Source organism: Sciurus vulgaris (assembly GCF_902686455.1).
Source record: "Sciurus vulgaris genome assembly, chromosome: 11".
Taxonomy (NCBI): domain Eukaryota; kingdom Metazoa; phylum Chordata; class Mammalia; order Rodentia; family Sciuridae; genus Sciurus; species Sciurus vulgaris.
In genome coordinates, this window is record NC_136472.1 from 76,137,872 (window position 1) to 76,165,861 (window position 27,990).

Below are 27,990 nucleotides of genomic sequence, written 5' to 3' on the forward strand. Positions count from 1 at the left end.
AGCTCCTTTGACACATCAGTGTCCTCCAGGCTTTTATTTGTTTTTAGGTAGCAATATGGGATCCTTGAGGTAGAGGCAGCTACAGTTCCTGGCCCCAGGTTATGGAAGATGTCACAGACGGTGGTTTTGAGGGGCTGTGTGACTGCCTTCAACAAACAAAAACCATAGTGGTGCCCAGAGCATACAGCACATGCTTCTGACTTTGGGTCCAAACACAAGCCATCTAGGAGGCACGCACAGGTTCGACTTAGCCAGGAGGCCGAACCAGGCAACTGTCATGAGATCAACACTTTGCTTTCCCTTTGGTTACTGTCGTGTGGGACCAGAGGTAAGATCACTTGTTTTGAATCATAGTCATGTTATTCTAATTTGAGAAATGGGATATGAACATTGCAAAAGACTGTTGGATCAATGAAGTGCCATGTGGCGAAGGTGCTTTGCAAACTGCACAGATGTGTGATTTTCATGTTTTCTGAACATTACATTGGTACTATTGATAATAGAGTGACCATAGGAGCTGACATTTACTGAGCACTGATTTAGGTACCAGGTACCCTGTGAGGTGCTTCATACTGCTCTCCGCTTCTCTGAGTAGGTAACAATAATACTAATAAAACAATTCACTTGCCTGGAAGGAGGGAGCACTCTGTTTCCAAGATTGAATTAGCTCACATTTCTGCTTACCTTCTTACTGTTTTAATCTATATATTGGCAACACCAAAGGTAATGGAGAACTTGTCTGAACTGCAGACAACTCAGATACGCGTAGTTAAATGAACAGCGCTTTTCCCCCCATTAGAATCAATTATCTCATCTAAGTGTGCAAAAGTGCTGTCTTGTTAAAAGGTCATGAGAATTAACTAATCCCAGAATGAATAGAACTATTACAGCTCTGTGAAGAGAAACATTTTTATTGTTAGAGCTTTCTCTTCTTTTTATGAAGATGCAAAAGCAAGTCCTTAATTGAATGCGCGCGCGCGCACACACTCACATACACACATACACACACACACACACACACACACACACACAGACACACAGACACACACTGAGGGGAAAAAGTATTGCAGGTGAACATGGTCTCTGGGGTTGGGACCCAGGGGAAGGTGGGGCAGTCCATAGAGGGGAGGTGAACATTAGCAGCCCTTCTTCTCCGCTTTGTGCCCCTGGCAATAATACTGGCCCACGCAATTGTGAGGCAGGGGCAGGAGGGGGGCGCGGGGCCAGGTGTCTCCATGACTTGTGCATTCCCGAAAGCCACCTGGGAAAGCAAAGCTCTGTATCCAACTCCAGCTGAGACTGACTCCAGGAGACTTGGCCACCTACAAGTAATTTGGAGGCTGCATAGTAGGGAAATGAACCTAGAGCAACCAAGATTGGACTGAGAAATGGCTTGCTGGCAGGTGAGAATTAAAGACAAGCTTAGGGTAAGGCAGAGATTAAGAGATATGAAGTTCAAGTTCAACCAGCCACATCATCTTAAAGTTAAAATAAGAGGGCCCTTTCGTCTGTGATCCAGGGTCTTAAATATAAGTCACTGTAGTGATCTCTCAATTCTTTCATGGTGTTGTTAGGCTGGTGGTTAGTTTTATAGTCTTGGGTGATGGGCAAGGGCAAGAGAGAAAGGGAAATAGTCTGCTCTGCTCTCTTCTTTCCAACGGACAGACACATGCCCAGCCAGAGACTGTCCTTAGAATAGCAAGCTCAAGTGACCACTCCATCTGTTAGTCATCTAAATGACAATACCAACACAAAAATTATCCTCAGTTCAGAGCATACTTGATGTCAAATGCTTTATTTATATTATTCAATTTCATCATTGTATGAAGGTAGGTTTATTATGAATGAGAATATATATATATATTATATATTATATATATATATATGATGGAGTTGGAAAAGAAATTGAGCTATAGTGACATACTTTGAATTACTCAGAGAGGTAAAGTAAGTTACCCAAGACCACAGAGCTGATACAAGTGTGAGACAAGTTACCAAGTCACACGACCTCTTTTCTACATTTATTTTAAAGAGAAGATAAAGTATGGACAATGTAAATCTATCAGCAAATAAAGGCTGAAATAAATGTTTATGGGGGGGAGGTGGTTATAATAAACATTCCCTTCATTTAAACCCTTCATTTAAAGCTGTGTAGAGCAGTAAATGCATGTTAGCCAAGTGATTTGGAAGTAACAGCCATGCATTTAAAAGAAAGGAAGAAAGAAGAAAGGAAGGAAGAAAGAAGAGAAATAAATACAAATGGTTCTTCCTAGCCTGCTAAGGATGGCTCAAACCACTGAAACAATATAAATTAGAATTACTGTATTCATCATTCTTTGAAGAATTAATGGTAACCACCCACCACTGGTGTACATCACAGGATTACCTAAATTACACCCTGCTGTGTGTATTTATAACTATGGTGCAAAACCCTGCTCAGTACATTGAAAGTGACCTAGAAAAGATACCTGATTCTGGTTTTCCCGGTAGACTAGTATGTAATTCAATGAAAAGGTGAAAAGACATTAAGGAGTTCAGAAAGAGGCTTTGGAAAGGTAGAGGTTCACAGGATCACCCACACAGAAATGTTAATGAGTTCTAAAAGCCAGGAGCCAGGATGGAGGAAGTTCGGATTCCCTGGTTCTGGTCAGTCTGACATTTTCCTGTCACCTTTTCCTACCCAGCAAGACATGAGAGACAGCTCAGAAAGTGCAAGCTCCAACCTGACATTTTTAAGAAATGCTCCATAGATGTGCAGACCTTGAAGGCTCCCTGGAGAGCCAGGCCAGCAGGAGGCAACTAACAAAGTCATTATGCTGGAGTGGCCAATGCGAGAACAGGAGAGTTCCTGCCGTCAGAGTGTGTGCGTCTCTTCCGAAAATCAAGAGCAAGAACACAGTGCATAGTACACTAGCAGTCCCAAGGAGTGACCAGAGTGCCACTTTGGGTTTCAAAAGGCAATGGGACCCAATCCAGCCATACGGCTACCCACTTTCCTGGGTATATTAATGCTTTGTTTCTGGGATGGGGGGGGGCGTTGGTTTATTTTAAAATAAAGTCATTCCTATATAATTCAAATCATTGGAATCCTTTGACTTATGGTCTTCTAGCAGGGGAAACAATAGCAAGAATAACAACAGATTTTAATTTCCAACATTATAATCCTAGTTTTGCTACAAAGTCACAACATTCAGCAGTTATAGACCAAGATGCTATGAACAAGCTGGGCACAGTGGCACATGCTTGTAATCCCGGTGGCAGGTGGGGCAAGGCAGGAGGATCATGAGTTCAAAGCCAGCCTCAGCAACTTAGTGAGGTACTGAGCAACTCAGTGAGATAGTTTCTAGATTAAAATATTAAAAAAGGAGCTGGGAATGTGGCTCTGTGATTAAGCACCCCTGGGTTCAATCCCTGGCACCAAAAAACCAAAAAACCAAAAAAACAATCAAAAGCTATGAATAGAGAGGTATACTGCAGTGTAACGGGAAAACTGGAAGCAACCTAGATGTCTAAAAATAGCAGAACAACTTAGCTAAATTATGGTACAGGTACTAGAGGGAATACAAGGCAATCATTATCAAAAATAACTATGACAACCAGCAATGAGGGAAGTGCTTAAGATGTAATGGTAAGGGGGAGAGGAAACAACACAAAATTGCATGTGTTTCTTGATCACATATCTGTAAAATCAGATATGTATATGAAAAAACCCCAAAACAAACCTGTAAAGAAATACATAATTTGAATTACAGTGGTAGGGTTATGGATAAATTTTGTTCTCTAGTTTCCAAATACACTGTTTTACATGAAAAAGGAAGCTCTACAACTGTCTCAGGCTAGATAGAAGGATGCCAGGTGGAGGGAAGAGGACATGCGGTAGGTGCCACGTGTCAGACACTAGACATGAGGAGTTACGAGCACTCTCTTGTTCAATCCTTAGGTAAACCGTAAGAAACTGGTATAACAAGTGAGAAAACTGGAAACTTGGAGAGGTTCTGCGACTTGATCAAAGACACCCAGATAGAAGTAATTAAGTCACACTGGAACCCAGATCTGAATGGTTCCAAAGGACAGGCTCTCCTGGAACAGCATCACGGATGATTGACAATGACCCAAATCAAATCAAAGCGTAAAGGAGGGTAAGGCAAAACCGTGGCAGATAGAATGACCAGATTTGCTCTTCTGGGACAGTGTAAGGGACTTCCTTCTCAGGGATAAAGTATGGGCCCCACTTGTCACAGCCTGGTTGCCGCAACCAAAACCACGTAAGCAGCTTGTCTGTGGGCAGCATCAGTCTTCAGGATGGAGTCCACCCAGGTTTGATCAGTCCAATTTTGGCAGGACCTGGGACTGAACTGCACTCATATCTTCAGACTCTTAGTTCTGAGCTCTTGCCACTAAATGACACAGCAGAAAATCCTGGAAGAGGAGGAATCCATCCTCACTGCTTGTCCTTCCCTCAGGCACTGCTTCCCAGGTGGAGGGAGCCATCTCCATGGCCTAAGGTAAGGAGAACGAACCCACAGGACAGGTCACATCAGGCTGTCAAGGGGCCCTCCCTTCAGGGTGGGGATTATTCCTTCCATTTCTACTCCTAGGACCTGGTCTGGAGGAGTGAAGGAAGAAAGGGAGGAGACAGATGGCATGAGGATTGTATTAAAACAACAGCTCTCACCTGTTAATTTTGACCTGTGTGTGAGGGAGTCACATTCATTATATCACTTAACTCTTCAAGATAGATGCTCTTAGTAACCCCATTTTATAGATTAGTGCCTCAAAACAGAGCTACGAAGTAGACATTAATAATAGAATTCTGTATCTCTAGAAAACCAAGGCCCCAGAATGTCTACAAATGCACCACTCACCATAGCAGCACCAAGATCCCAGAGCAGGCCTCAGTGACTACAAACCTAAACTCCTCTCACACTGTTGCCACACAACCACAGGACAGGTTTCCATTCATTCCTGATCAGAATAAAAATGGTTTCTGACAAGATCATTGACGAGGGAACAGTCATTTAGTAAGTGACCTACAGAGAGGATGTGGCTAACCCTAGTGAAGGCCACCAGCCACTCTTTATATTCAAGGTTTCATTATTGATTCAGGCATCAAAGAGACCCAAGGATGGCCTGCCTGTCCCAACTGCCTTGCTAGGGGTCCAGTCAGCTCTGCCCTGTGTGCAATACGACAGCTCTAGGTGCGGGGAATGCCTGTCATTTCCCAAGGTGGGGAAGCTGGCACACACTCAGCCATGGTTAGATTCCTTTCATTGTGCCACTGGGCTCAAGTGTCAACACTCATCAGATGGCTAACTAAGGCATCTCTGCAAAAAGATGTCTCAACTGAACCAAGATCAGCCTCTGTGCAATACTACCCCTTCCTTTGCTTGTACTAAAGATGGAATGCGGCAGAAGAAAAACATGGGGTTGGCAAATCTTGACAGGTTACAGATGCTTGTTGCTGTGTTCCAGTTCCATAGCTACTAGAATATACGCTCTTGCTTGGCCCCACAGAGTGACATTTCCGCTTCCTGATTTCCTTTTAGCACACCGACCATATAACTGAGTTTTTTCCATGGTCAAAGTCAATTAAGAGGTATCCCCATTGTACTTCAAATGGAGTTTTAATTTGTGTATATATTATTAAGATAGACTTTTTCCCTCTGGATCATTCACTTTGGTCAGAGAAATGAGGGAAGACAGCTCAACATGGAATCTGCCATGTGGATTAGTAACCTGAGGTAATATTTCTCCACAATGAGAAGCATTTTGAAGGAGCACTTTAAAATCTCACAGCAGAATGCTTGATGTCCCTTCTTTACTCCCTGGTCCCCTGCTTTTTGGGACCACACCATGTTCTCTTACCTCCCTATCTTTGTCTATACAGCAAGACACTCAATAGATATGAGGCCCCTGCTGTTCTTTGTTGAATGTACACAGCCCCTGGGTTTAGTTCAGTCCTTGGGTTATGAAGGTTAAGGCTGCACAGAATTCCAGGCATCAAGAAGATAACGATCTCAATAACAACAATAATGACAATGATAACATGAGCAACTGCCACTGTCATTCGGTAGAAGCTATTCTGTGCCAGGCACTGTGCCGAGTGCAGATAAACATTGTCACTGATCCTCACGCAGCCTGTGAGGTAGGTATCATCACCCTCATTTGCAAGAGGAGGAAACAGACTGAAGAGGTTCACTGACTCGCCAGAGGTTTCCATTTAATATGAGGTCCACACTAAATTCAGATGCAAGTCAGATCTGCGTCTGCTGCTAGTTACTCCACTCCGTGACCTTCTGATGAGGTACAGAACCGTGGAAGTGACCAAGGTGGGAAAAAATGGCCACACGGTGACATGGACCCGCCTTACTGCTCAAATATCGTTGGCAGAATTTCCCTGAGAAGACACTGGAGGTAGCACCACTTCAGTGCAGAACTGATTTTAAAGGAGCATTCCCAACACCCGTGAGCAGTGCCTGGTGTCCATAAGACCTCTCCTGGCTCAGGTGTCTCACTCTGAGTGGATTTCTCTGTCCCTTGACACATCTGCCTGGCCAGATCTACACTTTTGCTCTTAGTGTCCTCTGCCTGGAATGGCCATTAGCTTTTCTATTTCTTAAGAAAATTCCCCAATCCTTCCAGGTCTCTTCTGTGAGGACTACTACCATCACTCCCAGTCAGAAGTAACCTCTGCCCTGGGCCCTTACTATTATTTCCCCCCTATCCTAAAAGTGCTGTCTGGATGGTGTTTCTGTTTGTGCTGCCAGCCTTACTGGTTTCCCCACCAGACTTACTGTTCAGTGGAGCAGATGTGTAGAAGAGAGCCAGGCCCCCAGCTCTGGCCCTTACCAGTTGTGCCTCAGCAAGTCAGTCACTTAATCACTCTGACCCTCAGTTTTTTTCATTTGTAAATAATTGAAAACCATCTTCCAGATTCTTTATATATTGTAAAGTGTATCGAAAATATAAATCATTATTATTTCATTGCTTAATAGTTAATGGATGAAAGAACACTCAAATGTGTTAATTCAGGCTGTATTTCATATACAGGCTGATGCAAAAAAAACTTAAACTTATATGTAAACTATTAACAGTCTCAGACCTACGCAATTGGGTGTATGTACAGTAGTATTTATAATAGATCTACTGTATTACAGAAAAGTTAACATAACATGTTCAAAGAGAAGAGTTTCCAGTTTTTGGGAAAAGAAAAATGCTATTTATCCCCAATTTTTCTCCTCCTACTCTATTTCCACCCAAATGCCCTTTCTGCATGCACAGCTGGGTGAAATTGTGTGAGTGCTCACATACCCAGAGACACAGACACAAGGGGCCTGAGGAACAGGTCTTGTAGAATTCTAGAGATGGATAAAAGGGTCAAATTCAGTACAATATGATAAAATGGAGCCCACAGCATAATTAATGATCCTGGCATTTTTTCCTCCTTCCCCACTGGAGATTGTGAACAAAATCTAACTCTGGGCTCAAGGGCACGATAAATCTAGCTGCCTGCCACACACCAGCAGGAGGGCTTTCTCCAAAGGGAAATGTTATAGCGGTAACAATCTACTGATGCCAAATGAAGCCTGGAGACAGTATAACCAGATTCCACAAAGTGCTGGTGCTCACTTAGGGTGGGTCTCAAGGTCTCCCCGGATCCCCCAAGCCTCCTGAAGCACTTAGGGTGTCAACCACGGTCACTCAATGCAGAGTGCCTGGCACAGAGCTGGTGGACCTTGGTTTTTCTTCCACAAGAAAATAAGTCTGCTTCTCTCCTCATCCTCTCAGATGTTCCGATGGGGTAAACCAGCTGGGGCCCTCTTGCTCCCCAGCTCCGCAGCAGAATGCCTCAGGATGAGGGCAGGCTCTGGGGTGCAGGCTGGCAGTGCCCTAACTTGTGATGCGGTTTTGGACAAATGACTTCACTTTCTTGGGCTTTAGTTTCTCATCTATTAAAATGGAAATAAAAATAACCAGGTGCCTAGCACATGGTTGGGACTTGACAAATACTTATTGGATAATCTTATTAAGAAGATTAAATGAGGAAAGGTATGGAACAAGCAGAACAGGGTGGCATGAGGTGAGCTCTCAATTCCTGTGAGCTGCCTTCTCTGAGCAGGAGCAGAGGAGAGCCCCAGGCAGGATGGCAAAAGCCTCTTGCTTGATCTGAGTCTCAGGCATAGGGCAGAGTGATGGGAAGGCTCTGAGGGGTAGCCTGGGGCCCCCTACCTACTACCTACCAGCTGTTCCAGCTGAACGTGTTGTTGAACGGGAAAGGGCCTCAGTTTCCATCTCTGGCAATGTAATGGCTAATTCTCTTAAGCACAGAGACTGCCGGGAAGGATCGGTGGATCTGAAAGGCTAACACAGAAGCAAGAGATTTGTGATGGGTTTGCCCAGTGCAGCCTCTCTCAGGGTCCACATGCTCATTGGGATTTCTGCAGTTCTATATTCAGAAGCCTTCAGTAAAATGGAGCCTGAGGCCCAGAGAGAAGAAAATGCACACATGGACATTTGACTGTTCCCTCTTCTGGCACAGGTGCCCGAAATTACCAATATTTCTATCTGCCATCCTCTGCCTTTGTGTAGGCTGCTCTATCTTTCAGAAAGCCATTTCTATCTTCCATTTCAATATCTGACTTGATTTACAAGCTCCATGCCTTGCAGAAGCTTTATCTGATCTTCTTGATTAGAATGAATTGCTCTGTCCTTTAGGATCCCACAGGCTAAAGTTCAAAGTCCAGGACCACACTTTTATCTTCTGCCTGGTATTGAAGGAGCTCCTTTTACAGCTGGCTCTCCCTGAAACTCTGGGTGACTCCCAGGCAGCAATGCAGCTTACAGGGCTTTGTCTGTCCCTCCCAGCCCAGGACACAATGCTGCAGACAGGCTCAGTGGCAGCTCCTCCCATTTTAAGCCTGAGAAGGGGAGGGGAGCAGCTCCCTCTGCTTAATCCCAGATTACCTGAAATCCCTGCATCCAGGGATGGCCCTGGGCTGCTGAAACTAAGAGGGTTTAAAATCTCCGGGGATCCAGCTGCGGAGGGGTGAGAGCTGCATGGACTCCACACCCAGTGTGGGCCACCCGCTGGGCTGCAGATGTTCTCTCACTTAAGCCTCCAACACCACCTAGATATGAACTGACATTTTACCAACAAGGAAACCAAGACTCGGGAAATTAAAAATCTTGTCTGCACCAGGGCTGGAATGCCGGTCTTACTTGGCTCCAAGTCTGTGTCTTCCCTACAAGATGTACTGCTCTCCTTAGAGGGATGAAGCTGTTTTGTTATGGTTTTGTTGTTTTACTGAGAGAGGGAAGCACTCAGTGGAGGAAAACATTGTGTTGGTTACAACCATCTCTCCTTGTGTGCTCCCTTCTCCATCTTGTCCCTCCCTCGCTCCCCCAGTGAAGTGACCTCTGCTTCCCCACCTCTCCCAGGTCTTGGCACTCTATGTGACTGTCCTGGCTCCCCCACCCCAACGCCAATGCTATTCACAAAGCAAAAGAACAGCCATCCGGAAAACTTTCTCTCTCTCTCTCTCTCCCTTGCTCGCTTTCTCCAAGTGCAATTCAATTATGCTATTGCACAATAATTAGAAATAAAAATAAAATAGGTTCAGAGACACATGCCTACAATTCCAGCTACTTGGGAGGCTGAGCAAGGAGGATCACACATTTGAGACTAGTCTGGGAAACATAGCAAGACTGTTTCAAAATAAAACATAAAAAGGGGCAGGCATGAATTAATGTACTAATAAACTTGGGGTCAATCTTTCTTGAGACAACATTTCCAAACCCAGGAATTGGTTGAGCCTCCAATTCATTGTGTCCTGTTTGTCAAAGGGTAGGAGAAGACGAACAGCATTTGCTGGCGGCTCTTACTAGTAAGAACTAGGTGGCTGACAGTGTTTAGTCCCCACAACAGCCTATTATCTATAAGTACAGGCCAGGAAACTGAGGCTCAGTGAGAGCAGAGCTCTTGCTTAGAGTCAAATAGTACCAGGAACAGGTGAGGCCCAGAGCCGGCCTGTGTTCCCTGCAGACTTCACTTTGGTAGCTCTTTGGTGCTCCCTTTTCTGGTTGCCCCTCTCCTGGACCCCAAGAGCCATTTTTCACTCTGGTGTGCTCTGAACTTTCCATCTTTGATGCAAGAACTTGGAGCCTCTGCTCCTTCCTTTCTTTCCCTCCTCTCCCTGTTTTGCAACATCGGTTAGTTCTGGTCCTGACATCTTCCCTTCCTTTTTCTCTTTCAACAAACTTGTGCCAAATACATGCTACATCATGCCAGATCTGGGCACAAGAAGCTGCGGCTATGACATAGCATGACAGCTGTTTCTGCCTTCAAGGAGCTTATAATCTAACAGGGAGACAAATTTTCAACAATTAATGCCACCACCATTCAGTTGTAATTGTGGGGGCACTGTGAGTCAAATACAGGCATATAAATGGGTTCCTGGTCTAGTGTGTTGCGGGGTGGTCAAAGGAGCCTCTCTGAATAGGAGACATTTGAATGAAACTCTTGAATAAAAACTGCTTGTTCTCACCAACTTAGGAGGCTGAAGCAGGAGGATTGCAAGTTCAAAGCCAGCCTGGGCAACATAGTGAGGCCCTGTCTCAAAGTAAAAATGAAAAAGGACTGGGGATGTAGCTCAGGGGTAGAGTGCTTGCCTAGCATGTGTGAGGCCCTGGGTCCATGGAAGGAAGGAAGGAAGGGAGGAAGAAAGGGAGGGAGGAAGGAAGGGAGGAAGGAAGGGAGGAAGAAAGGGAGGGAGGGAGGGGAAAAGATGGAAACAGGTGGGGGGGAGAACTGAACTGAGTGGGAGAAGGGGGTGAAGAGAGCAGGTGTCTCCCTTAAATTGAAGATCCTTTATCCCTTTTAGGTCTCAGAGTCACTTGTCACCACTACCTCCCACCCACTCAGTTGGTCAACCCAAGATCAGACCAAAACCCATGCTGGCAGGATCGTGGGGGAACCGATACCCGGCTGGGGTTGGACTTCAGTCCTGTCCTTCTGGAGAGACTCTGGTGGTAACGAGAGCTCTGAACCATTTACGACCCGTGCCCTCGGAATCCCACTCAGGGAACACTCCTGAGGTAACCAAAAGAAGAAGACAGCCATGGCACTAAGAGGCTCTCAGAAGCGCTGTCTGTATAGGGAAGGGCAGGATCGGCAGGGCCACGTGTCATGGAGCTGCTCAGCCTGACAGGAAGGAGATCAGTGTCTGTGCTTAAAAAGGCCTGTATGAAGAAGCGGCCTGCGAACAGGGCAGAGGGACACTGAGCTGCGCATTCACACAACCACGCTGGGGCTCCAGTCGCCACCCCATAGGAGGTCACATAGGACACAGAAAATCCCAGAACACGTCCACTATTGCTCTAATATCTTGAATTCTAAATTATATCTTAAAATTTATTCAAGACTTAAATATCTTGAGTTTAGATATCATTTTAGGCAATTCCTGATTCTGAATCCAGTAAATAAATCACTTCTTTTACTACACTTCTCAAAAATAGTGCCTGAAGCTCTCCAGACAGGGAAGGGGTGAGTGGTTTCCAGAGGCTCAGAATGAGTGGTACCTGCCCACACAGGGCAGGGGGAGTTTTCTGGAGTGAGGGACACATTGTGCGTTTTGGTTGTGGTGGTAGTCACACTGCTCAATCTTTTTGTCAGAATTCCCAGAACGGCACACCTAATGTGTTAATTTTCTGTATGTACGCCATAGCTCAATAAATTGGGTTTAAGAAGCAAGAGGTCTGGGCCTGGTGACTGAGCGGTATGCAGGTGAAGAGACATGCCTGAGGAGAGTTTTGAGTCTCCATCCTGGTGTTAGGCCCTGGGGGTACAGGTAGAGCCCTGCATAAGGGAGAAGGAGGAATTCTGAAAACTGGAGAGCTGAGGTTGACCATCTACTCTCAGAGTCCCTCTCTGTCTTTCTCTGCTCTGCTCTGGGCCCTGAGAGGTTTATCTACAGGCTCTGGATGGATGGGTCCTCCTGGGTTCTGGCTGCTGGTTGGGTTCCACCAATGGGAAGAGAGGAGAGAGTAGAAGATCACTCTCTCTGGCTCCATCACCACCTTCCCTCTGCAGAAGACCACAGCTCCTGCAGGGCAGCCCTGTCTGGTGGCTGCCTCCCCCAGGTCCTGGTAGGCATCACTCCCTTTTGCCGGCTGCCCCATGGTAATAGTATCCTGGTGTTGGTGATCTGGGATGGTGCTGCTTCTTGACACACAGCCCTTGCCCTTGTCCTTAGCCTTTCTATTGCATTCTTCTCGCATTAAAAACAAATGAACAATCAAACACACAGTAAACAAGCGAATCTAACAACCACCTGCCTAGTAATTCCATTGCCAAGAAGATACTTCAAAACTGTTCTATCATAGGGCAGCTCTGCAAACTGGAAATTTTTCTTTCATGCTGAGCTGAAACATGTCAAATGACTGAATCTCATTCAGTCCTTTGTTTGTTCATTTTTATTCCTATTTTACAGATGAGGAATCTAGAGCTTAAGGACGGGAAGTTCTTGCCCAGCTAGCAGAGTGGGGATGAACAGATCAGATCACAGGTCTGGAAAGTCTGGGCACTACCCCACATCTCCTTCCAGACACGGGCTCCTCAAGTCCGCCCTCTCCAGGCAGGAAGTTCTCCAGACAGAGAAGGTTGCTCCCTGAGAGCCTGCTTTGGCCTGCTGGTATATTTACCCCTCCAGCCTGGCTTTGCCCTCTGAAGCCCCACAGAGTGAGTCTCGCTTCTCCCCATCATGGCTCCTTTTGGGGCCCTGGAAGATATTTGTCTTGGGTCTGTTATAAAGAGCACAACCTATATATAATCTTGCTATTAGCAATTCCTACAGAGTAGTGTGAAGGAATCAATCTTGAAGAAAATGTTAATTCAGGGTCTTGTATCTTTATCACTTTTTCTTCCTCCTAAAAGACCAAGTTCAATCATCTCCATTTTCCATTCTTTGGGCTATAAAGCTAAATCTATGGCTTCTGTCCAAAAGGCCTGATGTGAAGTCAATGAGAAAGGAGAGAAAATGAGCCTTATTGCTCACTAAAAGCACCTAGGCCCAAAGTGAAACAGGCCTTTGCTTATGAAGCAAATGACATCTGAGATCCTGACATTGCATGAGCTGAACCAGATGACAAGTGAGTGAGTGAGTGAGTGAGTGAGTGAGTGAGTGAGTGAGTGAGTGTGGAGAGTTTACAGTCACCCTAGCTTCTATTCCTAATTCTCCTTCTATTCATCTCATGTCCATTTCAACTGTACCCAATCCTTGGGACATAAAATGGACATTTCTTCCATCATGCTTCTGCCCGTACATTCTGCCTACTCTACCCTTGGTGGACTTAGCCATCACACAAGGTCTTCTATTTAACCAAGCCTTATTGAGGATGGCTACCTTGTGCGAGGATTTGCCAAGGACTGGAGTGTGCATCAGAGAGCAAGATGTTAGGAGATGGGACGTGAGTAGCAGCCCCCCAATACCCTTCTAACTGGATTGCTACCATGCTGACGTCCACTGTGCTGAGTGAAATGGCAGAGAGCTTGGGAGACTCTGCATAATTCTCTGCAAATCACGGTTAATGCCCAAGTTTCCCTTCTATGGACATTTCCCAGAAAGCCTCAAGAACCGGATGACCCAGGTTCTAGCAGATGAAGAACTGCAATAATATTCCAGCAAACAAAGCTCTCTAAGAGCTGCCTTTTGAAGAATAGCAATCAAGTTTAGCGACATTCTCACTTATAAACTAAACTATGACCATTTCAAGCAAACTTTCTGATTTTATGTTTTACAACCCAAAATCCACTTCTGGTAGAGGTAAAAAATGTGACCTAATTTAAAAAAGGATTCCTCACCGCTTCTGAGCATATTAGAATGTTCCACTGAGGCCGCTGCAGCTCCTATTTGGACTCTGCCATGTCCTGGTACAATTTCCCATAGGCAGGGAACTCTAGACTGGGAAAACCCAGTTGGAATCATCTACTCTTATCACATTCCAGGTTGAGACAACTGAGGTCTAGTCATAAGGAGCAGGAATGATAATCTTCCAAGGCCATCAGCAAGGGGCAGCTCCTTTATCACACAGACCCTGTGATTTTCAACATCATGTCATATATCCTGTACAAGAGCCTTACAAAGGCAGTTCTATAATTCTTCTACTTTGAAGAAACAGAGGCTCAAAAGGTTACTTCTGGAGAGAGCGGGGCTAGGATTTCCACCCAATCTACCACACTTTGGAGAAATGCAGTGAGTGATACGGCCTGGGCCTGCAGATGGAAGAACCACCATCCTAGAGGATTCTGGAGCCTTCGTTTAAATGTAAGCCACTCCTGGGTTTTATATTATTAGAAAGTCTTTTTGGATCCTATTTCAAAGGCCTATCTGGCCACATAGGTGCTTGAAGAGTCCCCAAGATTCAAGGCTTTTTGGCAGCATTCAGTATTCACCTCTCACGGTTTTGGAACGTGGGGAAGGCTGTCAGTCTCATCTGGATAGAGGCAACTGTCAGTGAGGCAAAGTCAACTTTTGTTCTAGTTGAAGAAATGTCATGAGGCCCTTTGTAGGTGCCAACCCTTGCAACTCCTCCTCTGCAACAGCCAGACATCTCTACAGATGATTTCTGACAGGTCCCCTGGTTGCTCTATCTCCTGCCCTTGTGACTAACATAGTCTGGGAAGCCCCCAGATGCCAGACAGTCCTGATCCAAGTCCTCAGAAGCTCCTGATGCTCTGACATGTGATGCAACAATACTAATATCATGGCTGATGATAATAGTATCTAACTTTCATTGGGTGTTAAGTCTGTGCCAGGCAGTGGGCTAGGTACTTTATATAAATTATCTCACAACAGTCACTATTATTAGCCTCATTTTACAGATGAGAAAGCTGAGGTTGGAGCCTGTTAGTAACAGAGTTGAGATTTCAAAGCAGGTTGCTAATTTCAGAACCCAGAATCTCAACCAGGATTTTACTCTGGTTTCCCTTTCTATAAGATGGGACATGGGGCTGGGGCTGTAGCACAGTGATAGAGCACTTGCCTCGAACGTGTGAGGCACTGGGTTCAATCCTCAACACCACAATAAAAACATAAATAAATAAAGATATTGTGTCCCTCTACGACTAAAAATAATTAAAAAAAAAAGATGGGACATCATCCTAATCATCCTAACCACACCCATTATAAGAACCATCTCAAAAGTGGAAACTAATGTTCAGAGAGGTTAAGAAATGTGCCCAAGTTGACACAGCGGGCAGCGGATAGAGCCAGGGCCTGAAGGGAAGTCTTTTGTTTCCTTAATATCTGGTACAGCCCAGGACCTATAGCCCAGTGTTTGAAAGTATGACCTTTTCTTGAATCTTGGATGAATCCCAGCTATGTAATTTATTGGCTGTGTAACTCTCGCAAGTTGTTACCTTCTCTGAACTTTTGTTTCCTCATCTAGAAAATACATAAAATAATACTCATTCCACAGAATTAATGTGAGGGTCCAGAGAGATGATACATCTCATGGTCTTGGCCTGATGCGAGGCACATAGTAAAAATTCAAAGAACCAAATATTAAGACAGGTAGGTTGTAGCATAAGGGTTAAGATTGTGAATTCAAAAGAGAAAATGCATTTCAAAAGCACCAGTTCAAGAGCCAGAGTGTCTGGGTTGGTGAGGTCACATTCCTAACATATACCAAGTGACAGTGGGTAGAACAGAAAGGGACAGGTGACAGCACACAAAGTCAACCACTCTTACGAATGATAGCCAGTGACCAAGATTATTCTTATTACTCTACAACACACCCTTTGCCCCAGGAAAATACTTTAAAAACAATAACATTCTATAAAATAAAGCACTATCGCCATGACTATTCAAGTCTTACGCCTTCTCCTCTTATCACTCTCTGCAAACAGATCTCTTTGGAAAAGAAAAAGGGGCCTGAAAACTGGAACAGGAAGAAGCAACAAATGAAAGGAGGAAACTCATCCTCAATGGCTGCCTCCCTGAATGAGAGGGCAGGTGTCCTTTGTAGAAAAAAATGAATATTTTCTCTCCGAAGAGATCTCACAGTTGTCAGAAGGTCTTCCCAGGCTCCAGCTCCAGGCCAGGGCAGCCACGCAACTCAGGGTAGGGAGGGAGGAGATGGCAAGGCCCTCACCCTGCTGCCTTTGTGGGTGGAAAGTGCTCACTCCCCTTTCTTTATTTTCCCATGAAAATACCAGTAAATCTCTGCAATTGAAAGGTCATGGGCAGTTCATTTCTCAATAAACTTCCCAACAAAGAAACTGAACTTCAAATGGATCTGTCAGGATTACCATCCAGATATGGCAGCCCTGAGCAGATACCAGCAAAAGAAAAATTCTTTTGGACTCTCTGTTTCTGGCTCCCCCTGTGTTGGGGAGGTGATGCAATTCTTATCTGGAACTTGATAGGATGTAGAAAATAATTACAAATGAAAAGGTTATTCATAATTTTTAAATGAGTTAATTAGTAAACCCAGTCAGATTCACTCATTACAGTAATTAATAATTGATTATACTTGAAATTAAACACAATTTTTCATCAAAAATCTAATTAAATATCTGTGCTTTTGCCTGTTGATTAGATCAGTTGGTCTGTTGGAAAAGAGTCTTTGTTAAGGATATTTGTGCTTGGCTGAGACAATTAATTTGATTTTTAATAATTGATAGTTCTTTACAAGTTAGTCATCACAGCCTGTAATTATGACCAAGCAACAAGACACTGGTTCCTTGGCCCAGCAGCTGTAGGGGCCAGGCATGTAGGCTGCCACCACCCCTGCCCTTGGAAGAAGTGCGGTTGGCTCCACACCTGCAATGCATTCACCTGCAGCAGCTCCCTCCAGCCTCTCATGCCTCCTCCTGCATTTGTGGTCATGCATGTTTTCCAGATGAGGAAATCAGAACTCAGGCAGAGCAGTGGGGTGCCCGGGGAGGTGGTATGGGTGGAGGGCAGAGTAGCTGCTTGGTGGCAGAGCTGGGAAAGGAATCCAGGGCTGTTAGGCACTGGGGTCCAGTGCTTCCCCAAGTCCTTGCTGTGTCTCCAGGTAGCAAAGGGAACACCCAGGCTTGCCTCATATTTATTTATTTACTTATTTATTTATTAGGCACCAGGGATTGAATCCAGGGGTAATTAAACACTAAGCCACATCCCCAGCTCTATTTTATTTAAAGACAGGGTCTTGCTGAGTTACTTAAGGTGTCTCTAAGTTGCTGAGGCTGACTTTAACTCACAATCCTCCTGCCTCAGCCTCCTGGGCCACTGGGATTGCAGGCGTGTGCCACTGTGCCTGGCCCAGGCTTGTCTCTTTGACCTGATCCCTGGGAGTGATCACTAGGTCCTGTCTTAAGATTTCTACATAGACAGAACTTTATCAGAAGGATATAATGAACTGATCACTCCTCACTTAGGACACAGATTCTCCTAAAGTGACCTTAGATCAATCTACCCACTCTTCTCCATACCTATATTGTCGCTGTCTTTGCTGAAGCCATAGGCCATTTCTGACTAATTTATTGCAACACTTTCCTAATAGCTCTGCCTTCTACCCCTTCCTTCCTCTACGCTTATCTTTGTAAAATAAAAATCTGGCTAGGTCTTACTGCTGCTTATGACCCTTCATTGACTCCCCAAATGTCCGTCCAACAAGGTGCTCAGCTGGACCTCAAGGTGATCTTTGTAAATGTAAAAGAACACTTGTGCATTAGCTCCAAGGTGCACCCCAATCCTGAAATGCCTCAAGAACACTTTCTGCAGCATCAACCTCTTTCAAGTCTCTGCAAGTTCTCTTGATTTGAAATACCCTCCTGCCTGTCGACTTCCACAAACTCCTACTTTAAGATTCCATACATACATCATCACCTTTTCCAAGAAGGCTTCCCTAGTTCTCCTGGCTGCGGATGGTTACTCCCACAGCCCCTGAGCTGCCGTGTCTGTCAGTCACTCTTGATTTACCTGCTAAATGACTGTCCCCTCTTTTAAGCTATGAACCCTATCTTGAACCCCTGCACTTAGCATAGTGCCTGGCTCAAAGCAGGTATGGCTTGCTGAATGAAAAGCAAAATTCACAAAATCATTAAGGACTCAGACTGTCAATGTTGGAAAGGAAATTAATGGTCACTTAGTAAAAACTCTCAGTCAATGCCTGAATCCTGTTCTTGCCAAGTGGGCATTGAGCTCATTTGTACCCTTCCTATGATAGGTAGCTCACTACTTCCCATAAGTAGCCTCTGTTATCTTTAAGTAGCTGAAGATTGACCATGTATTCTTATTAAGTGGAAGAGGAAGAAGCCCATGGAATTAAAAATAGTTTTCTTACTCATAAAGATTTTCTCTTCTTCCCTAAACTAGGCTACTGTTATGGTTTGAATATGAGGTCTCCCCCCAAAGCTCCAGTTAATGCAGGAATATTCAGAGATAAAATGATTAGATTATGAAAGCTGAACCTAATCAGTCCATTCTAGCTTGAACGGACTGAATGGTAATAGTAGGCAGGTGGGACATGGCTGGAGGAGGGGGGGTCATTGGTTGTGTGTCCTGGAGGGGCTCATCTTTCCTGTGGCCCCTTCCCCTTTCCCTCCCCCTTCCTCTCCCTCCCTCCTTCCCTCTTTACTGCCCCCTCCCCCCCCTTCCCCTTTCTCTCTCCTTCCTGGCTGCCATGAGAAGAGCTGCTTCCCTTTGTTGTGCTCTTCCCCCATGATGTTCTGCCTCACCCTGGGCCCAGAGCACTGGCTGAGGCAGAACTTCTAATACCAGGAGAAAAAGTAAACTTCTCTTCCTCTAAATTGTTCTTGTCAGGTATTTGGGTCACAGCAATACAAAAGCTGACTAAAACAGCTATTTGGTAGAAACCTCAAGGCTTCAATGCAAAACATTGCTGTTATATGTTGCAAACTACTTGACTCTTCTACAGAACAGTGCCTGTCCAACAGCCTACTCATTTAGGAAAACAATGATGACACGAAAGCAAGGGAGGGCTATGCCAGGGGTTGGTGTGGTGGGGACACAGTACTACTGATGTTGGTGATGGTCCATGAATTCCAAAACCCTCACCTGTTATCCAGTCTACACCAATGATGCACCTCTCAGAGAGCCTGAGTGGCCCTGATCCCTCCCAGTTTGGCTGTTCCTCTTATCTAATGACCCATAGCAGGGATGGCAAATACCTGGTAAGTCATCTATATTCTTTACTCCTGTGACCAAAACAGACATCACTAATCAATCATAGAGACTTTTTGAATCTGAATATAGCCTCAGAATCCTTCCCAACATAACTTTCTAGGTAACAGCAACTAATCAATTAGAAGAAGAGATGAAACACACATGCCATCCTGCCTTAGAGCCAGGCATTTCTTGGAGACTATCTTCATAAGAGGAAAAGAGACCTGTCATACCAGATGAGGCTTATCATAGCTTGAGGCATAAGATTCCCCCATTTGCAGGACTATCATTTTTCTCTTTACTGGTTTCTATGAAATTCAGGAATCTTGAGGGGGAAGTGACCTCAGAGCTGACGTCATCACCTAGACCCTATCCATGTTCAAGCCATTTCCCCACTTCCAGGACAAGTGGAGGCCAAGGCCCTATTCATCATTCCCAGTGCCAGTACCGTCAATTCTCAAGTCACACCCTGCTTTTTGCTCACGATGACTAGTGCTTGTTATTGGGTTCTTTTTCACAGTGGGTAGCACTTTGTCTTCCTTTGACCTCTGCCAGTTAGTTCTATTTCTAGTTATTGGCTTATGCTGGAAAAAAATCCCATTTGCTTACAGAATTGTCTCTGGATTCCTTGGCCTGGGTTTAAGACCTTCTAGAGCTGGCCTGACCTATCTTAAGGCTTAGAATTATAGAACCCAAAGGCCAGAAAGGACACAGAGGGTTAAAAGCTCCCTTCAGATGCCTTTACTAACAGCCTGGATTATGTAGAGGTGGAGACGCTACACAATGCTCACAGATCTCTTCAGATTAATCTCTTTGGAGAAGTCCAAAGAGAGGGGTCAGAAGTAGGAAACCAGACCGTGATAGAAATACATCAAAAGAACGCAGAGTGGGAGTCATCTTAGAGCAAGACCAAGGCAGTGGGTCAGGAGGAGTTTCTGACATCATGTCTGTGCCCTGGGATGGGGTAAGAAGCACAAAGCCAGGGTGGGTCCATGTCTCTGTTCTTTCTTCAGCCTGCTCACTGGCACCCACTGATCCTCAGTTGGGGTTTCTCTGGGCTCCTGACCCTGGTTCAACTCTGATTTTGGCCCCTATGACACCCTCAGACAGTCCATGCCAGCCCCTTCCCAGCTGATGGGCTCTCCTGGCAGTTTCCCTTCAATGCCAGGGCTTTCCACCACGTCTTGCTCCTCACTACAGCCACCTGCTGCCATCTCTCCAGCCTCTCCAACTTGCCATTTATTTTCCAGTAACTTCTATGACACTCACACCACAGACCATCACCTCAGAGGCTGATCTGAGTGGTGCCTGTGCTCTGTGCTAGGCATCCAGCACATAAGGGACAGATGCTCAGCCTTCTTCCTGGTCTAAGTGCAGAGGGAGGAGAGGAGGACCCTGAAGAGCTGAACCTGATGGTTTGGGGTGCAAGCTAGCTCAGCACCCCAAGACTGCTCATCCTGAGTACTATGACCAAGCTGTGCTGGTGAGGAGGCTTCTTTGCCCACAGGCACCTTAGTTGCTGCTCTCTGGGCCAAAGGGGAGCCATGAGGGGCTGGGGTGAGGATGCACTTACCCACAAAGTACGCCAGCAGGATGACCAGTGTGGCTGAGATGACGATGGCGCTCAGGGCTGCACACTTCCAGTTGCAGTACTTAGAGGGCTTCTTGAGGTTGAAGGCTGGCCGGGCAAAGGTGCTGCGGGGCAGGGGGCGGGGCGGGGGCGAGTACACGGTGCTGGACGTCAGCGGGTACCCTGGAGATGTGGTGCAGAAGAGCGGGGAGGTGCCTCCGGGCTTGAAGAGGAAGTGCCTGTGGACGGAGAGAGGCCAGAGAGCGTCAGGGTCTGCCAGCTGACCAGGCGCCCGCTCGACCTGCAGGACAGAAGCTGCAGGAGAAGCATGCACAGGGTTTGGAGAGATAGAGGAAGAGTCACCACAGAGAAGATGGCAGGGACAGGAAGAGGATAATCACAAACCAGATCACAGAACGGGGCACGAAGACACGTTTCTTGGGAACACAAATGGGACAGCCCTACCCATGACAAACCCGCCCAAGCCAGAGTAGAAGTTGTTACCCACTCAACCCAGGCTGGCCTGGAGGTTCTTCTCCTGGGAATGGATGTGGTTTGGAGGATATTGGGGAATAAACTACCTGGTCTTTGAAATTATTAAAGTAACTTGGAAAGTGTCTAAAATCCTGTCTTTTCTGAGGCACTGAGAACAGGATCTAAATTGTTTCTTCTTCCTTCCATACCTGCATTACCAGTGTACCTTGGTTAAGGACAGGAATATCCTAATTTTTAAAGGGATTTAGTTGGGGTGGAAGCCAAAAAAACTACTACTAAGTTCTACCTATGGCCAAAAGTCTGCTAGTGGTTGTGAAGAATGCCTTCAAAGCAGTCTGCTTGGAAGCCAGGCTGCTGCCTTCTGAGCCCCACGTGAAAGCTGGGTGGGAGATGGATGGGCAACTGCATCCTGCAGCCTCACTGCAGTGGGGCATGGTCGAAGCACATGGTTGTAGCCAAACTAGGTGTCAGGAGATCTTCCATAGCATGGCTTTAACCATGGCCATGGGAGGATTTGCACACAGCCTGAGAAATGGGGTGCATTACTTGTACTGCATACCCTAGTCCTGGTGGAAATCCATTCCTTTTGGGGTACGAGATGCCTCAGGCCACAGAATATACACTTAGGACCAGAATACACAAAATACATGGCCTGTGCTGCATAAAATTTGCTACGTGAGATGGTTTTTCAGAATGGTGGAGGCAGCCAATGAGATGCTGAGAGCGGCATATTAACAAGAATGCTGTTAATATGCTGGGGGACAGGGTACTCCAAGGATACACTGCTGCAAGTTGAACATGGACTTGGGGGATGGGCATGCAACACAGCATCGCTTCCCCAAGGAGCTCCCAGGGAAAGGTCTCAGGGTATTCATGCAAGTGCAGGAGCCACGGGGAGAGCACACACAGAGAGGAGGAGCATGGGGATGTCACCTACCCGTCACTGTAAGCCCCATCATGGCGGGAGGCGCTGAGAATGTCCATCTCAATGAGGTTGTCCTGCAATGTCCCTAGGAATGGCTGCTTGCCTAGGTTTCTACACACACATGGAGACATGAATGAAGCAATGAGTCATGCATCGATGAAGGGGGATAGTAGAGAAACACACAAAGTGACTGTTTGGTGCAGCTGTGCGTGAGACCAGCGGGACACGGTTTCCAGGCGATGGGGTGGTGTGCAAGCCACAGGTGCAAGGGGTCTGCCTGGCTTACAGCATCCAGGGGGTGCATTCTTGATACAAACCCGAATGTCTGGCTGCTGTGTGCATGGAATCACAGTTCTCCCTGAAGAGGACTGACCTAGGCATGTTACATCCATTCTCTTAAATCTTCAAAATCAGCTCTGTGAGGAAGGCAGTGCCGTGCCCATTCTACCCCAGGAGACTGAGATGGGGGTGGTAATGGGACTGCCTAAGGTCACCAGCGGGCAAGGCTGGAAGCAGGAATGAGAGCTCAGGTGTATCCAGATCTAACTCCTGTGCTTAAGGGCCTACATCTGATTAATGGGAGACACACATTTGGCTTGTCTAAAGGAACAAGAAGGCCAAGGTCTCTAAAGCAGTGGTTCTCAGACTTGAGTGAGCAGCAGAACCACCTGGAGAGGTGGGCACTGCCCACCCACAGGGATTCAGAGTCAGTGGGTGAGGCCTGCAATCTTCTCTCCAGCCTCCAGGTTGATGTTGACCATGGTGAAGTGTCACCATCCTTGGGCTGTGTGGGGTCCTGGTTGATTGGCAAGGATGGCTCCCCCTGAAGACACAGGGGGATGCTTGTTGTTTCCTGCCTGAGGGCAGCACAGCATTTTGTGACTGTCTCATTCTAACCCAGAATGAAGATAGACTCACTGGCCCTTTTTAGTCCCAACCAGGCCTGCTAAGTGACATCAGTCACACTCAGGTGCTCTGTCTTCTGTCTTCTGCTGTTTTCAGGACAGTTACCACCTCATTGTAAGACCCTGAAGTGAATCACTTCTAACAAGCCAGCGCTGCTTCAGCCTGCTGCATGCACCCCAGGGAAGAACTGGCTGCAGAAAACCTACCGTGGGCCCAGCCCCGGCAGGGGGGCCTTCTTTCTGACTCTGCCCAGAGTCAGAAACAGCATTCCCAGATCCAAGTGTTTTTTATGCTCCCTTCTTGCTGTGTGACTTTGGGTATAAACCTTAACCTCTTCCAATCTTCCTTCCTTCTTGCTAAATGAGGATTATAAAACTAAGCTCACCAAATTTGCTGTAAGCATCAACTGGGTTAATGTTGGATGACTTTTTAAGGTTTTCACAAACCTTCATTATAGAAGTACTAATGCTAAATATAGCTGCTATTTATCCTATATTTACCATTGTTGGTTACCATTCATTGTTCTAGGAACTCCACAACTGTCTAATACAAATTTTATTCCTCACAACAAACTACAAAGTCAGTACTGTTACCTCTGCTTTGTAGGCTGGCAGAGCAAGGCTGAGAAGTAATTTTGTTAAGGTCATATTCAATAAACTGGCACTGGCTCCTGGGTTTGCTTGAGCTTCACGACCCTGCATCATTCTGTACAACCTGGGACTGCTGTCCCCTGACTGGCCTCAAAGACTAAAATGAGGGGTCTATAAGCACACTATCTCAAAGCCCATTTCATTAGCATCTCTGTGGACATCTAGAGCACAGGTAACATTGTTTTTCAGCTGGGGCCACTGAATACTGCAGTGGCAGTGGGGACTGTCTTCGGGTGAGTCATGAAGTATGGCAGGCTGGGTGGCAGGCTGTTCTGGTGGTGTTCCAGGTCCCTGGCAGGAGCTATGGGGGTGTGGAAGTTCCTCGCAGCGGCTCCATTGCTACCTGCAGGCAGTAGTCCTGCAGATGAAAGGCCTGGGGGCCCAGTGGAGGCAAACAGGCTCAGGGTCAGGCCCATCCTTGGCCTGTCCTTAGCAGGTAAGTCAGTTGCTCCGAGCACCCATGAAAGGGGACAACTGCTCACCTTATAGAACCTGAAGTGTAATCCGGACCATATCACTTTGTCCTTAATCCTCTCTCGTCCTTCCCGGGGCCCACAAGATCTTGTGAGATCTAGTTCCCTACCCATTTTCAAAGCTCATTTTCTGTACTACAGATACACTGCCCTCTTGCTTTTCTCAAACAAGCTAAGCTTTTGTGTTCATCTGCCAGAATCATCCTTCTGCAATGACCTGCGTGGGTCACATCCTCCCTCCTCAACTAGGACCTTCTCACCCTGACTAGAGCAGCTCTGGCTGCTTCCCAGCCGCTCCTGGCCCTTGCACTGCCTGGTTTGCTCTCCTCTCCGCTTGCCCGCCCTGCAACATAGCTAAGCCCTGTGAATAATAAAGCAGCGCAGGTGCCAGGGAGTGACGATGGGGAAGCCATAAACATATATTTGTTTATCTGCGTATTGTGTTTCTTCCTAATGCAATTCAGTTTCCACGAGGCAGGAGCCTTATCTGTCTTGTTCACTACTATGTGCTCGGAGTCTAGAGGAAGGCCTGGCACACGGAGACTAAATAAATCTGTGCGGAGTGTTGCTGAATTCAGGGTCCATGGACCATGGGCTTAATTGAAGATAGCAGCAGGTGGCATTTATTTTTATTTCCTCCATTCTCTGCATTTGCAGAGGGAGTTTTGGTGTCTCTGGGTGAGCAGCCTCACCCATCCCTGCACAGAGGGCCCAAGGAGGAGTTCTACTGCCCCCCTGGGACAGATGCTGGCTGCACAGGTCACTCCCCAGAGCACCTGGGAGTTTGGCTAGGGTCACCAGGATAAGCTGTGTCCTGAGTCAGGTCTGTGCCTCAAAAACAAATAGACAAATAAGTATGTTTTCAGAGACAAACAAACAAAAGGACGAAGATCAAAATGTTAGAGGTACGGATTTTCAAGTGATTACATGATTTTTAACTTTTATGTTTTAGAAAGAAACATTTCTAAAAAGGGGAGGGTTGGCAATGTTGGCATTGCCTTCTACAAGTACAGGTGTGTTAGGATAGGGGAAGAAGCAGTGCAACAGAATAAAGGATTTCTAGAGGAATAGGGGGCCCGCCCTCCTGAAAGAGCCTCCACAGACATAGGAGCTCGGATATTAATCACTTAGATCCCTCGGGAATCTGGGGGGACTTGTGCACTTGCTGAAAATGATGGATATTCAGAATGCTACTGCTACCTGGAAATAGTCTTATTCTGTACTTGTAAAACTTAGTTCTGGGTCAAATTATTTGCCCTTATTTAATAGATGAGGAAACTGAGACCCAGAGACACAGTGCCCTGCTCCCATATACACAGCAAGACACCACCAAAGCTGAAAGGGAAACCCAGTGCCCTGGCTGCCAGTGAAGGACACTCCCTCAGTTACCTGACCACCCCTCCCTCCCCCCACCGCCAACCTGCAACACTCTGTGTGCCCTGTTCTTCTAAGAAATGATGGCTGTCAGGATTTCTCCTTGTGAGCCTAAGCTGCTGAGCTCTGCCTGGGGGAGGGTCCTGCATGGTCTCCTGCTCACCACTGCTAGGGGCTCTCAGGAATGGACACCTGATTCATTTGACCCTCACCTTGATGGGTATCATCACCTCATCTGACAGATATGGAAACTGAGGCTCAGGCAGGTTAAGTGACTACCCAGGGTTGTATGGCAAGAAAAGGCAGAGATAGGACCAAATCTCAGAAGTACAGTGCCAGCTGCCCCTCAGGAAAGAGGTCACCAGCTCTTGTACTCAGGTACTGTTCTGTTCTCGAAACTCTCCTCAGAGGGAGGAGGGGACTGGGCCCACTTTATGCCTGGACTAGTCCCTGAGCTGCCTGAAGCAGGACTTCCAGGCCTGTCTGGGACCCAGGGTGGGCTGAACTTATCTGCAAGGGCAGGATGACTTCAGGAAAGAAGTGGCCAGTAGATGCAGAAGCAGCTGTCCCTCCAGACTGTCCTGTTCAACTGCCCATCTCTACTCAATGAACTTGCTGTCCTGGACTGTGTTCCTGTCCACAAGACCCTGGGACAGCCACCACTGCATCTGAATATCACCATCACCCCGTAGGGCAGGACAGGCATTCATGAAACTGAGACCCCCCAGGTGCACAGGGGTCAGTGACTTAATCAAGACCACAGTCAGTGATGGAGTTTGAATAAATAAGAGAAGAGACAAAAAATGAACTGGGTGATCTTTCCAAAAGCCCATCCCATGTCACTCTTGGACTTAAAAGATGTTGATAGCTCTCACCCCACTTCTACCACCTCCGACCCCATGCCCACAGGGAGAAGTGCAACCCCCTTTCATGTAACTGAGATCCTCCAATGCCCATCTCCTTTGCTGCCACCCTCATGAGGCCACCTGTGCTCCTATTTTACCCAACTCTTTGCCACCCTTCCAAAATGCCACCCTCTCTCCTGGCTCTGGGCTTTTTTGCCCAATTCCTCAACTCAGAATTCCTCTTCCCCCTGCAAACTCCTACCTGTGGATGCCTTTACAAGCTACTTTTGGTAATCAGGAAGTCAGCCTTGGGCAGGGGTTAGATGCAAGGGCTCTGAGCCAACTGGCCTGGGTACCCTGGCCCTACTCCTTGCTGGCTGTGGACCTTAGGCAAGTAACTTAATCTGCCTTTCAGATCCTTCATCTCTATAATGGGGATGCGAATAAGGCTACCTACCTGTGTGGAAAAGAGTTACAACGCATGAAGGGCTGCTATCAGGTCAGCCCTTGGATAGCATCTGGGAACTGGGGTTTCAGGAGCATTCTCTCTATGCACCGAGAGGAACAGCTGGCTCACTCTGCCTAAACTATCTGCAAAAATAACATGGTTTATGCTGAAAAACTGCCTTCCTTCTGGGGTTCTGGAATTTTCCAGGCAGAGGGTGCCCACGTGACCAGCCCCTAGTAAAAAGCCTGGGCACTGAGGAGCCCTGATTGGCAGCATTTCACGTATTGCCACAACCTGTTGAGGACTGAGGACTATGGAATTGCGCCTGGTTTGAAGTCTCTGGACTTCGCCCCATGCTCTGTGTTCTTTTGCTGCTGTTGCTTTGTATCCTTTCATCTTGATAAAGTGGACCCTTGAGTATGACTACACATGGAGTCTCATGAGCCCTACTAGCAAAACTGGAGGTGGTCATGGGGACCCTGAACAGATGACTTATGGGTGACTTGTGAGGATTAAAGAGTAATATGTGTGAAGTATGTAGAACAGCAGCTGTCTGCACTCAGTAAGGATTCTATGAGGGTTTGTTGATCGCTACTGGATGCTTCCGAGCAGAGGGAACCACAGTTGCCCCTCAGCTGAGGGTGTTCGTTCTGTCAGAACACTATCTGGCATGCCTGTCTTTATTTCATGGGTCTGCCTCCCTCAACAGCTCATGAGCTTCTTAAATGGCAATGCTGTGTGTCTTAAGCATGTCTGACTGAATGACAGGGAAGCCTGTCTACTCTAACTTGGCAATGCTCGAGGGTTGCACTGGCCCATGAGAAGGCACTGTGTGACATTCTGGGAACCACATCAGGGCTGGTCCAGAGACCATCAGGTAGCCCCATTCTCGGGGGGTGGAGGCAGGCTGTTCCCAAAATTCAGTGTGATCACAAAATGGGCCCCAGGCTCCCAAACCAGGCCTGAGATCAGCTGAGCTGGAGCAGAGGTCTGGCAGCCTTCTGCTCTGACTTCTTCATCTGACAGAAGCCTGATGGGTTATTAATCAGACAGTCCCAGAGAAATCAATTAAGCATCTGATGCTGCACAGTACAAAAGAAGTGGCTCAGGGTTTGGGGGACCCTGAACACATGGC

The 27,990-nt window shown here is 46.6% G+C and overlaps 1 protein-coding gene across 11 annotated transcripts in view; it reads right to left on the reverse strand.

Annotated features, from left to right (window-relative positions):
- The window catches only part of TENM4 (teneurin transmembrane protein 4), a 737,381-nt gene that overhangs the window by 191,272 nt on the left and 518,119 nt on the right, over positions 1-27,990 (reverse strand). For 10 of the 11 annotated variants that reach the window (XM_079105080.1, XM_079105077.1, XM_079105076.1 and 7 more), the window contains 2 exons: positions 22,172-22,270; positions 20,743-20,978 (listed from right to left, as the gene is read on the reverse strand). In XM_079105080.1, the coding sequence (XP_078961206.1) occupies positions 20,743-20,978; positions 22,172-22,270 (335 nt within the window). The remainder of the gene's footprint in view (positions 1-20,742; positions 20,979-22,171; positions 22,271-27,990) is intronic. The other variant, XM_079105086.1, reaches the window with a different exon arrangement.